The 13,666-nt window shown below is 60.6% G+C and overlaps 1 protein-coding gene across 1 annotated transcript; it reads right to left on the reverse strand.

Moving 5' to 3' along the window:
• Positions 1–523: 523 nt before the first annotated feature.
• Positions 524–13,403, reverse strand: VAV1 (vav guanine nucleotide exchange factor 1). Its single transcript, XM_069797552.1, has 27 exons — positions 12,579–13,403; positions 11,554–11,670; positions 11,400–11,458; positions 11,234–11,299; positions 10,265–10,373; positions 10,088–10,177; positions 9,366–9,434; positions 8,857–8,963; positions 8,162–8,258; positions 7,805–7,900; positions 7,349–7,417; positions 6,678–6,764; positions 6,336–6,421; positions 5,758–5,890; positions 5,229–5,338; positions 5,014–5,115; positions 4,334–4,431; positions 3,970–3,992; positions 3,809–3,854; positions 3,553–3,689; positions 3,003–3,068; positions 2,801–2,832; positions 1,917–2,033; positions 1,754–1,841; positions 1,527–1,641; positions 819–967; positions 524–732 (listed from the first exon to the last, which is right to left on the reverse strand). Exons 1-27 carry the CDS (start codon positions 12,780–12,782, stop codon positions 679–681), a joined length of 2,526 nt encoding a protein of 841 aa, XP_069653653.1. The 5' UTR covers positions 12,783–13,403; the 3' UTR covers positions 524–678.
• Between the last annotated feature and the right edge of the window lie 263 nt (positions 13,404–13,666).

A 13,666-nucleotide genomic window follows, 5' to 3' on the forward strand; every position in this document is an offset into this window, starting at 1 on the left:
TTTTGGAGATGTTGACCCCATGACCTTGTCCCAACCCGGATGCCTAGGTCCCTTCCTAGCAAAAGTGACCCTACAACCTCATCCATGTCCTCTGCCCAGATGCCTGGGTCCCTTCTTGGAGATGGTGACCCCATGGCCTCATCCCCACCTGGACAACTGGGTCCTTTCCTAGTGAAGGTGACCCTATAATTTTGTCCATGTCCCTTCTCTGGACAGCTGGGTCCCCTCCTGGGGACATCAACCCCATGGTTTCATCCCTGCCCAGACACCTGGGTCCCCTCCTGGAGGCATCAATCCTGTGGTCTCATCCCTGCTTGGACATCCGAGTCCCTTCCCGGAGACATCAACCACGTGGTTTCATTCCTGCCCGGATGCCTGGTCCGTTCCCAGAGAAACCGACTGCACAACCTTGACCTCATTGCCCGCCCGGACGCCTGGGTCCCTTCCCGGAAAAAACCAACCCCGTGACCTCATCCCCCACCCAGATGCCTGGGTCCCTTCCTGCACAATCTGACCCTGCAGCTCGTCCTCATCCTCGTTTATTGTCCCTCCTGGGCGGGAAGAGGCATAAATTAATGGGGGCTGGGAAGGCTGGAGAGGGACGTGGTGGCCTCTGGGGTGGGGGGACACAGGTGGTGGGACACAAGGTGGTGGATGGGATGGGGTGGGGGTCCATGGTCAGCAATACTCCGAGTAATCTTCCTCCACGTAGTTTGCGGGGAACCATCCAACCTGGGAGAAGGAGGACACGTTGGGAAAAGGTGTGAGGAGCTTGGCGGGGGGGGACATGGGACCTTGGGGTGGGGAAGGTGCCATACCCGCCCGTAAATCTCTCCTTTCCACCAGCCTGGGTGGCCCTTCTTGCTTAGGACACGGATGATGTCACCCTCCCGCAGTGTCAGCTCCGTTCGGTCCCGGGCGCAGAAATCATAGCGGGCTTTGGCAGAACCAAAGCTGCGCACAGCTCCTGGGGAGGGGGAGGACGTGGACATGTACGAGTTCCCCAGGTCATCCCCCAGGGCTGCCCAAGTCCCCTCCATCTGGTCCATGTGGCCATTTGTGCCCCCTTGAGTGTTCCACGGTCCTTCCCTCAACCCACCCCTTGGCCATCTCCATTGACATGTCCCCAGAACCTAGCTGTCCCTCTTGGCCATTCATCCCTCCTTGACTCACCCCATCGCTGATCCCTCTACCCATCTCTTGGCCATCACCAGTGACTTGACCCCATGACTCAACCACCCCCCTCATCCCTGTCCCTTCAACTTATCCCCTTTGGCTATTTGTCCCCCTCAACCCATCCCATGGCTGCTCCTCTCCCTTGACCTCAACCATTCCCTTGACTCATCCCTTGGCCATTGCCCTTGTCCCATCCCTGTGACTCAGCTGTACCCCTCAGCCTGTCCTCTTCACCATGACCAAAAGAGGACCCCACCATGTCCATCCCACCACCACTGCATCCACCCCACCACTCCCACTCTGATGGGGGACCCCACCACCTCCATGCCACCCCATCTCTCAGGTCCTACCAGGTGGCCGGGGACCAGCCCGGCTCTCGGGCTCCTTGAAGGGCACCACAAGTGCCGTGTCAAGGGTTTTGAAGCAATCCTTGAGCGAGCTGTGCTGGTAGAACTCCACCAGCTCCTGTGGACATGGTCAAGCCTTGGGGTCACCACCAGCCCCCAAACTCAATGTGATGGGGACCCAGAGATCTGGGGCAGGGGGGTTTGGCAGAGAAGGGGGCTCTAATGCTCACCACCAGCCCCTTGAACGCCTTCTTCTCAGTGACGCGGTAGAGCCCCTCTGCTGTCATCACCTTGATGTGCTTTACCTCCCCGCGGTACCTGGACAGGGGAACATGGGGGGCTGAGCCAGTGACAGTCTTGTGTCCCCCCCCGGGAAGTGTCCCTGGTCCCTACTTGATGCTGATGGCGAATTCACCGGCGTCCTTCACCCGCTGTCGCACCAGGAAGGCGCCGTCAGAGCGAGGCATCAGGAGCTGCTCGGCTTCCCCCCGCTCCATGGGACCAGCGTACCTAGGGATTAAGGGATGGGGGTCCTGAGCCCCAAAACAAGCATCCCCTGCCCCTCCCCAGGGCAATTCAAGGGGATGGAGGGAGGGAGGGGGAGCTGGGAGCTATGGGGCAACCCAGATGAAGGATTTGGGGGGGGACACGAGGAGGGTTGGGGGCCCCTGCGGAATGATTTGGGGGGGCCCTGGGAGCTATAGGGTGATCACAGGAAGAATGGAGGGCTCAGAGGAAGATTTTGGGGGTCCTAATGCCTATGGGGTAACCCTGGGGGGGGGAGCAGGAAGGATGGAAAGCTCAGGGGAGGATTTGGGGTGACCCCAGGAGGGATGGGGGACCCTGGGAAAGGATTTGTGCGACTCTGAGGGAGGATTTGAGGGGGGCCAGGAAGGATAGAGGGCTCAGGGAGGACTTGGGGGGCGGGGGGGGAAGGCACTGAGGAGAATTTGGAGTGACCCCAAGAGGGATGGAGGACCACAGGAGGGATTTTGGGGGCCCTAGGAGCAATGGGGTAACTGCAGGAAGGATGAAGGACTCCAGGAAGGGATCTGGGAGGTCCTGGAGGGTATAGAGTGACCCCAAGAAGGATGGGGTGACCCTAGGGGGAGATTTGGGGTGACCCCAGGAAGAATAAGGCCCCCAGGGGATGATTCATGGGGTCCTGGGGGCTACAGGGTGACCCTGGGGGAGGACTGGGGAGGTCCCCAGGGGTTATGGGAGCCCAGAGGAGGATTTGGGGTGCCCCAGGGGCAATGGAGAACCCCAACACCAACCAGGGGTAGACGGAGAGATCTGGCAGTGGCACCTGGGGGAGAGAAACAGAGTTGGGGATCAAGGGGGGACAGAAGGCAACTCCTCTGAGACCCCTGTGTATCCCACAGACACACCCCCAAATCCCAAGACACCCCAGATATCTTGGGGACATCAGGGTGGGTGCAGGGGCTCCTGGGGATGTTTTGCGGTCCCCATACTCACACAGATGAAGGGTCTCACAGCGGCGCAAGGGAACCAGCCCAGGTCACCGTTGGCCACGTTCCTGCCCTAGGGATGAAGGACCAGGGGGGCCATGGGAGTCCAGCAAAGGACCACAGGAGGCCCAGTCTGGCCATGGGGCTCCAGCCCATCTCCGTTGTGGGGGTTCAGCATGGCCACAGAGGTCCAGCCCCATCATGGGGGTCCAACCTTGTTGTGGGGATCTGGCCCGACCCCATCGTGGGGGTCCAACCCAACCATGGCTTCCCAACTCATCAAGATCTAGCCAATCACAGCCATTGTGGTCTGAGCTCACTATGGGGGTCCATCCCAGCTCATCGTGAGGGTCTATTCCAGCATGACCATAGTGGTCTGCCTCCATAGTAGAGGTCCTTCCCAGCATGGCCATGGGGGTCTGCCCCATAGTGGAGGTTCATCCCAGCATGCCCATAGTGGTTTGCCTCCATAGTAGAGGTCCTTCCCAGTATGGCCATGGGCGTCTGCCCCGTAGCGGAGGTCCTTCCCAACATGACCATGAGGGTCCCATCCCCACCTGCCACCAGAGCTGCTCAGCCTCGGCCACGGTGACCTCCACAACGTCCCCAGGGCTGAGACGTAGGGCAGGACCCAGGGCCCCCGGCGGTGGGGGGACACCGCTGTAGTGCTGGCTCGCCTCCATCTTGGGCAACCCTGGAAGGAGGACACATGATGGGGGGGTGGTGGTGAACCCCGGCATCCAGGGCATGGACACCCCCTCTGCCCCCTGAACATGCGGACCCAGGTGTCCGGGCCCCCCACATTGTCCTCACCCAGGTCTCCCCTCTTCTTCTCAGTGCCCGACCGCTGTGACTTGTTCTGGGGAGCAACGAGACCCCAGTTAGTCCCAGGGGGGTGGTACATGACACCCCCCGGGCTTCTCCACTCCCAAATTGAGGGCATTTCAGCCCATTTTGACCCATTTTGCTGTTACCTTCCTTGTCCCAGAGCCTGGATCTGTAGGGTAGAAGAGGGAATACTCATTAGTTGGGAGTATTTAACCCCTGCCCTGATTAACACTTGGTGCTAATTAGGCTCCTGTGGGGGTGGGTGGCCCTTGTTAGGGTATCCCATAATGCTCTGCTCCACCTGGGCCACCCCTATCCCACAACACCCTGCTCCATGTCGGCCATCTTGTGTCCCACAATGCCCCACTCCCCATCCCACAGTGCTCCACTCCCTAAAGCCACGATGCTCCACTCCCCAAAGCCATGATGCTCTTCTCCCCATCCCACGATGCTCCCCCTTCCCACTATCCCACAACCCCCATCCCCTCGATATCCCATGATGCCTCTCACCGGCGCCAGCCCTGCCGCAGGTTCCCAGCCGCCCCAGACACTCCTTGTGTGCGGGGGCCCGGCACCGGCTGCAACGGTAGCCTTGGTAGAATGTGCCCCTGGGGGAACACCAGGACATGGGGGGACACAGGGTCACGGTCAGCATGAGGGGACACCCATTGGCCCACCTGCACCCACCTACCTTGGCCCACCCAGGACTGACGCAATCCTAGACCCACCTGGGCTTTGGGCCAACCCAGTTCTTGACCCACCAGGTCCTTGGCCCATGTTAGTCTTGGCTCCACCAGGATCAACCCACCTTAGTTTCATCCCATCCTGGTCTTGACCCACCTTGGCCTCCACCCAACTCCTGACCCACCTTGGCCTCCACCCAACTCTTGGCCCACCTTGGCCTTGGGCCACTCAGGGCTTGACCCACCAGGTCCTTGACCCACCCAAGACTTGACCCATGTTGGCTTTGGCTTATCCGAGACTCAACCTACCCAATCCTTTACCAACTCAGACCTTGACCCACCTTAGCCTCAACTCACCCAGACCTTGACCCATCAAGACCTCGTACCACCTCCAATCACCTAGATGGGGCCTCCCCTTCTCCCAGAGACTCCCAACTCCATCTCCCAGGTCACCCTGTCCCCCATTGTCTCCCCAGGAGAGTGGGGGACATTATTTTGGGGTCCTACCTCAGCAACATCTGGCAGGCCCTGCAGGATGTGGTGTCCTCAAAGGAGAACATATGGAAGTCATGCCCATCAGCCAGGGCATGCTCAGGGAAGATGTTGGAGCTGGCGAGAGATGGAAGGACCTGGGTCTGGTGGGGGCAAATTGTCCCCCCCCTCGGGGCCACTCAGCCCTCAGTGGGGCAGGTCCCCCCACCCCTGGGTGCAGGGGCACCTACAGGGCCATCTCAAACTGCTCCAGCCACTTTTTCTTCAGCTCACGGGTCTTGAAGAAGAGCTCGTAGCCCTGCAGCCCGGCCGTGTCGATGAGCAGGAAGGTGTGGGTCCACTGCAGGCATGGGTGGGACTCAGTGGCGCCCAGATGCCTGGGTTCACTGCCACCCGGATGCCTGGGGCCACTGGGGACCACATTCCTGGGGCCACCAGGCTTCAGTGTGTCCACTAAGGAACTGGACAACTTGGGTAGACCAAAAGCCTGGATGCTTGGGTCCACCAGACCTGGACAATTGTGTCCACCAAAGACCAGGATGCTGGGATCCACCAGGTTTGGACGCCTGGGTTCATTGGGAAGAGGACACCTGGGGCCACTGGGAACCGGACACGTGTGTCCACCGGGAAACGGACACGTGGGTCCACCAGGCTTCAATAGGTCCGCCAAGGACCTGGACACTTGGGTCCCCTGGATGCTCGGGACCACCAGTGACCTGGACACATGGGTTCTTAGGGAATGCCTGGGTCCCAGGGTACCTTCTTGCCATCACGGGGGCCGAGGTCACCATCCCGCAGTTGGTGGCTTTGCAGGTCCACAATGTCTTTGGCCTCGTAAGAGTCCCCACGGCGCTTACAGATGATCAGGGCCTTGTCCAGGAGGAAGCCGTACCTGGGGACAGGGATGGGGGTGGCACTGGGTTCCCAAGGCCACCGTGAACCTTGGGGTGTTCCCACCACTGCCCTGGAGTGGCCCTTGCTCTGTCCCCCCTGCTCTGTGACAAGGGTGTCCCCAAGGTGTTCCCGTGTTCCCATCCTTATGTCCCTATGGGTGTCCCCATGGGGGTGCCTGGTTTCCGATGTCCCCGTGGTGTCCCTATGGTGTCTCCATGTCCCCAAGGGTGTCCCCACATCCCTCTGTTTTCCTCATGTCCACATAATGTTCCTGTGGTGGTCCCATGTCTCCATGGGTCTCCCCATTGTGTCCCCATGGTGTCCTTGTGGTGTTCCCATGTCCCCATGGGTGTCCCTGCAGCATTCCCATGGGTGTCTCCATGTTCTCCTGATGTTCCCATGTCCCCATGGGTGTCCCCATGGTGCCCATTGCCCTGTCCCACCTGTCCACCTTGGAGCGCCGCTCGGTGCTGGAGACCTTCAGCTCTCCGTCGATTTTGGGGCGTCCGAACTGTGCCAGGGACTGCGGCTGTGCCAGACATCAGCAGGGATGTGGGGGATGTGGGGGGGGGGATTTGGGGGGACATGGGGGGGGCCCAGGGATGCTAGAGGGGTTTGAGGGATCCCTACCATGTTATGGAGGCAGAGCTGGACACTTGGGAGAATTAGGGAGGGTCTGGGGGTGCAGGGGGAGCTGGGGCAGTTTGGGAGGTACCACAGGGTGGTTGGGGGTTCCCAGGGGAGGGTCAGGGGGGGTCGGGGGGGGAAATCAGGGGGGTCATCACCATGTTGTGGAGGCAGAGCTGGACACTCGTGAGCTGTTTCAGGGTCTCGTTGTCCCGTTTGACCTCGTTCACGCACTGCGCCAGGTCCTGGGGAGACACCAGTCAGGCACCCCCAAACCCACAGATACCCCTGGGGACACCCCAATACCCTCCAGCCCCCCTTGACCCTCAAATACCCCCCTAACCCCAAAGAGCCCCTCAGGAACCCCCAAATACCCCCCTAGGGCACCCACATTTCCCCCAGCACCTCCAGACCTCCCCGGGTACCCCAAGACCCACCCAGGACTCCCAGAACCCACAGGGAGCCCTTCAGGACCCCCCAGCCTCCCCAACTCCCCCTTCACCCCCTCAGGACCCACCCCAAGACCCCGAGGACCCCCTCAACACCCCCTCAGGCCTCCCAGGACCCCCTCAAGACCCCCCTGGACCCCTCTAAAACTCCCCAGGACCCCCTAAGATCACCCAGGATCCCTCCAGATCACCCCAAATCCCCCCAGGAGCTCCCTAGGACCCCTCTAAGACACCCCAGGAGCCCCTCAGGACCTCCCAAGGCCCTCCAGGATCCCCCAAGTCCCCTCCAAACGTCCCCAGAGCCCCTCTAGACCACTCCAAGACCCCCTAGGATCCCACCCAGCCCCCCAGGGCCCCTCAGTACCCCCTCCCAGACCCACCCTCATGGCATCCAGGGCCACCCGCAACCTTTCCCTCTCGGCCGGTTCCGGGGTCAGCTTCACCAGCTCCTGGGGGGGTCAGGGCTTGTCCCCTCCCGGCAGGGACCCAGGCATCTGGGGCCCCTAAGGGACCCCAGGTATACCCCCTTGATGGGATCCAAGGCTCCCCCTCCCCAGGGGGGACCTAGATGTCCCCTGAGGGACCCAGGCAAGCCCCAGGGGACCCAGATGTCCCCCCACCTCCCCAGGGGACCCAGGCATGTCCCAGGGGACCTAGATGTCCCCTGAGGGACCCAAGCATGCCCCAGGGGACCTGGGTGTCCCCCCACCTCCCCAGGGGACCCAGGCGTGCCCCAGGGGACCTAGATGTCCCCTGAGGGACCCAGGCATACCCCAGGGGACCCAGGTGTCCCCCCATCTCCCCAAGGGACCCAGGCGTATGCCCGGTGAGCAGACCTGGAGCAGGAGGTGGTACTTGAGCACCCGCTGCATCGGCACCATCAGGAGGTCCCGTAGGGAGAAGCGCCCGTTGTTGGCTCGTTGGGAGCACTCCTGGGGGTCATGGGGGTCAAAGAGGTCATGGGGGGTCACAGTGGGTCATGGGGGGTCATTGGGGTCACAGTGGGTCATGGGGATTGGGAGGGTCTAGGGGACATGGGGGTCACAGAAGGGAGTCAGAGGGGTCATGGGGGGACATAGGGTCATGAGGGATGGGGGGGTCCCAGGGGTGCTGGGAGGGTTCCAGGGGAACTACGGGGGTCCCAGGGGGGTGTCAGGGGGTCCCATGGAGGGGACTCAGGCATCTGGGTCCACCTGCAACTTCATGCGGAGGTCAGTGTTGGTTGCAAGCTGGTCAAGGCGCCGGGCGGCTGCTTCCACCTGGCTGCAGTAGCGGCCATAGAGCAGGAACCTGCAGGGATGGAAACTACCCAAGTCCACCTGAACGTGCCCAAAATACAGCCAGAATCTGCCCCAAAGTCAAAGGTGACACCAGACCCGGAATCAGACCCAGAATGGACCCACAATGGACCTGAAGTTGGACCCAAAATAGGCAGAATTGGCTCCAAAATGAACCTGAAGTTGGAGCCCAAATGGACAGGATTGGTGCTGATATCAGACCCAAAATGGACAGTGTTGACCCAAAAAGGATCTGAAATTGGACTTGGACAGATTTGACCCCCCCCCCGAAATTGGAGCTGAAATGGAAGGAACTTCCCCCCAAATGGATTTGAAGTTAGACCAAAAATGGACAGAATTGGACCCCAAACCAGACCTGAAATTGGACTCAAAATAAACTCATATTGGACCAAAAATGGATCCAAAATTGGCCCCCAAATGGACCCTAAAATGGGCCTCCCCACCTTTACACCCATTGCCCCCCCCAGGACCCTCCCAGGACCCCCAGTACCCCCCAGGACCCCTCCAGGACCCCCCATTGCCCCCCCCGGACCGTACTAGGACACCCCCCCAGGTCTTTCATTGCTTCCCACCCCCTCAATGCCCCTCACCTCTCCTTGTAGGCGAGGAAGAGGGGGGGCAGCCCGCGGCCCCCCCCAGACACTGCCAGTGCCCCCCGCAGCTCCCCCAGGAAAAGCCGGTGCAGCTGTAGCAGCTCCTGTGGGGTGAAGAGGGGGTGTCATCCACTGAAAGAGGGTCGCCCCTCCAGGACCCTCTTCAGATCTCCTAGACCCTTCCAGGACCCCCTACTGTGGTTACTGGGGGTTGCTGGGAGCACTGGGAAGGGTTACTGGGAGAACTGGGAGGGCTTACCAAGCATTTCTAGGAGCAGTGGGAGGGGTTGGTTGCTGGGAGGAGTTACTGGGAGCACTGGGAGCTCTGGGGAGTTACTGGGAGGAGTGTGATGGGTTACTGGGCATTACTGGGAGCAGTGGAAAGAGTTACTGGGGGTTACTGGGAGCATTGAGAGGGGTTACTGGGAGCCCTGGAGGGTTACTGGGAGGAGTGGGATGGGTTACTGGGCATTACTGGGAGCACTACGAGGGGTTACTGGGATCACCTCGATGTTGATGAAGATGCTCTCGAGGTCTTGGGGCTGTAGGAAGTGCCGAAGCGGCCGCAGGAAGTGCTGTGGGCACTGGGGTTACTGGGAGCACTGGGAAGGGGTACTGAAGACACTGGAAGAACCTGTCCCAGTGCCCCGTGTCCTTGTCCCTGTGTCCCTGTCCCCTGCATTGCCATCTCCATCCGTGTCCCACGTCCCCCAGTCCCCCACATCTCCCATGTCCCCCCATGTCCCCATATTCCCCATGTCCCCTCATGTCCCCAATGTCACCCATGTCTCCATATCCCCCATGTCCCCCTGTCCCGTTATTTCCCCAATGTCCCACATGTCCCTCCCTGTCCCCAATATCCCCTTATTTCCCCAATGTCCCCCCACATTCCCCACATTCCCCCATGTCCCCTATGTCCCCATACTTCCCCAATGTCCCCCCACGTCCCTTCGTGTCTCCCATATTCACCCATGTCCCTCCATGTCCCCCATATCCCCCATGTCCCCTTATTTCCCCAATGCCCCCCACGTCCCCTACATCCCCCATATTCCCACCTATCCCCATGTCCCCATAGTGCCCCAATATCCCCCCGCATCTCCCCACGTCCCCCATATTCCCCCTTGTCCCCCAATGTCCCCCAGGTCCCCTTATTTCCCCAATATTCCCCCACATCCCCCCTATTCCCCCATGTCCCCAGTGTCGTCCACCCCCCATGTCCCCATCCCACCTGGCAGATGGACTCGAGGGTCTCGGTGTACCTCTCCTCCGTCTGTCTCAACTCCTGGAGGCAGCAGAGCCTCCGGTCCACCTCCACCTTCTGTGGAGACAGTGGGATCCAGGTGTCCGGGGGGGGACGGGACCCAGGAGTCCAAGACGGGACCCAGGAGTCCAGGAGGGGACCCACCATAGCCTGGGGGGGCTCCACCCGCATCAGGTCCTCGTAGATGTCGTCTCCGTCGTCCCCTTCGGCTTCGACGCAGTCGTAGAGGTCATCGTCCTCCTCTGCCGTGTCGCTGCGTGGGGACAGCCCGGTACCCCCCTGCACCCCGAATCCCCCCATATCCTCCCCAATACCCCCTGGTGTTTCTCTAATGCCCCCCAATACCCCTGGTACTCCTTTAATACCCCCTAATACCTCCTAATGCCCCCCAATAACCCTCTAATGCACCCGCAAAACCCCTGGTACTCCCCTGATATCCTAATACCTCCTGGTACCCCTTAAATATCCCCAATCCCCCTCCACTACCCCTCTAGTACCCTCAGGTACCCTTCTAATATCCTTGATATCCCTCTATTGCCCCCCAATACCTCTCTAATACCCCAGTACTCCCTAGTACCCCCCTAATACCCCCAAATGTCCCTTGAGACCCCTTATTAACCCCTTACACACCCAGGAACTCATTTAATCTCCCCCAATACCCCTGGTACCCTTCTATACCCCTTAATAACCCCCTAAAGTCCCCTCTGCCCCCAGTACCCCCCAGAACTCCCCTAGTGCCCCCCCTAATGCCCCCTGGCACACTAATACCCCCCCAATACCTTCCCACCACCCCTATAATGTCCCTGCACCCCAATACTCCCCAATACCTCCCTAGTGCCCCCTAATGCCCCCTGGCACCCCCTAACCCCACCAGTACCTCCCAATACCCCCCTTAATACCCCCCATGACTCTTAATACCCCCTAATACCCCCAATATCCCCCTAATGCCCTGTATCCCCCCAGTACCCCCCAATATCCCCCTAGTGCCCCCCCAATCCCCCCTCACACCCCCAAATCCCCCCAATCCCCCCCTTAAAACCCCCCTGAAACCCCTAACCTGCCCCCAGTACTCCCCAGTATGTCCCTAACACCCCCCCAATCTGCCCCACTCACTCGATGAGGTCAGAGAGGCCGCTGTAGATGTCATCATCCCCAATGCAGTCCTCGGTAGGGAAGGGCCTGGGGGGGACACACAGCCCAGATGCCTGGGTCCCTCAGGGACCTGACGCCTGGGTCCCTTTGGGGGGGGGGCTCAGACGCCTGGGTCCTCTGCACTCACGTGAAGCCTTTGCTCTGGGCGATGGGGGTCCAGGAGAGCGTTGAGAGGGTGTCAATCACCTGGGGACAGACAGGGGGACATTTTATGTGTGTGTGTGGGGGTGGAGCCGGACACCTGGGTCCCTCCAGGTCTGACCCAGACACCTGGGTCCCACCTTGCCGAAGTCTTGGACGTCAAAGAGGTCAAAAGCGCCGAAGAGCCGGTGCTTCGGGAGCCCAAACTTGTCGGCGCAGGCGGTCAGGAAGGTGCGGATGTTCCTCAGGCACAGGAACTGTGGTAGCACCGCATCACCATCACCAGCACCATCACCACTCCCCCCTCCGTTGTCACCCCTATCATCTCTATCACACCCATTGTCACCATCGCCATCATTGTCGCCATCATTGTCGCCATCATTGTCACCATCATTGTCACCACCACTGTCATCCCCATCAGCACCATCAGCCCCATCATCTTCCACCATTTGTGACCACCGTTGTCACCACCATTGACACTGGCACGTCCATCATCTCCGTCACCAACACTGTCATCATCTCTGTCACCCCCATCATCATCACCAACACTGTCACTGTCACTCCCATTAGCACCGTCACCACCATCATCACCATGATTGTCACTGTCACCAACACCATCGTCACTGTCCTCCTCACTGGCACCAGCACCATCATCATCACCACCATTGTGGTCATGGCCATCATCACCCCCATGGTCACCGTCACCATCAACATCACACCCATCGACACCATCATGGTCACCCCCATCATCACAAACATCATTGTCACCACTGTCACCATCACTGTCATTCTCATCATCCCCATTGTCAACAGCATTGTCTATTGGTACCATCACCATTATCCCCATTTTCACCATCTGTCATTGTCACTATCAGCCCTGTTGTCAGTGTCATCATCATCCCCATTGGCACCAGCATCACCACCATCATCATCATCACTCCCACTGTCACCATCACCACCATCGACCCTGTCATCATTGCCATCACCCCTGTTGCCATCAACCTCATTCACACCAGTGCTGTCATTGTCACTGTCACCATCATTCCCACTGGAACCAGCACCCCCATACCCTTTCCTGGGGCAATTATCCCCCCCCCCCCCCCCCCCAGTTACCCCACCCAGGGGCAGTTCCACTCCCCTGGTGAGTATTTGCCCCTGGTCGCACCTGTGACATCTGGGGACGGGGACAGATGTCGCGGGGGGGCACGGCGCGGGGCAGCAGGGCGTTGAGGAGGTGGCAGAGCAGCACCCCGTCCCGCAGCGCCTGCGCCAGGTCCCACACCTGCCCCGCGGGGCTGCTCGCCCGATGCCCTGCGGGAAGCACCCGTGCCGCCACCAGCCAGTGGGCACACTGCCGCCATGCCTCCATGGCGCCTGCTGACTGGGGGAGACTATGGCGATGGAGTGCCGGTGGGATGGTGACGAGGGAGGAACCAATGGAGATGGGTCCAGGTGGGACCACTTCTGGGGAGGAGTCGATGGAGATGAGGTTCTGGTGGGACCACTTCTGGGAAGGAGCAGCAGAAGATGAGGTCTTGCAGTGCAACCACTTCTGGGGAGGAGTCGATGGAGATGGGGTCCTGGTGGGACCACTTCTGGGAAGGAGCAGCAGAAGATGAGGTCTTGCAGTGCAACTACTTCTGGGGAGGAGCCAGTGGAGATGGGTCCTGGTAGGACCACTCCTGGGGAGGAGAGGCAGAAAATGAAGTCCTGCAGTGCAACCGCTTCTTGGGAGGTTCCAATGGAGGTGAGGCCTTGGTGGGACCACGTCCGGTGAGGAGCTGACGGAGGTGAGGCCCTGGTGGGATGACTTCTGGTGAGGAGGAGCTGATGGAGATGAGTCTTCGACCACTTCTGGGGAGGCTCCTACAGCAAGGGGGGTCTTTCCCCGCCAAGAACCACCACGTCTGGGGAGGAGCTGGTGGCGATGGGGCCCCACGGCGCAGCCGCCGGCGGCGAGAAGCGGCTGGCGTCGGTCTCCTTCCCACCACTACTGTCACGCCTGGAGAAGACCGGGTGCCGATGGGCTCCTTCCCCGCCCGGCACACCCACGTCTGGGGAGGGTCCGGTGGCCTTGGGGACCCCCAGGTACAGGCGGTGGCAGCAGTGGGACCCGGCCGAGCCTGGGGGTTCTCGGGGGTGCCGGAAGCCGGCAGTGCCGCGCCTGCGCCCTGGGGTGTCGCGGGGGACAATGGGAACGTCGGTGCGGCACCCGGATGCCGTGGTCCTTCCCGCCCCGGCGCCTGTGGCTGG

This window comes from Haliaeetus albicilla, chromosome 11 (genome assembly GCF_947461875.1).
Source record: "Haliaeetus albicilla chromosome 11, bHalAlb1.1, whole genome shotgun sequence".
Classification (NCBI taxonomy): Eukaryota; Metazoa; Chordata; class Aves; order Accipitriformes; family Accipitridae; genus Haliaeetus; species Haliaeetus albicilla.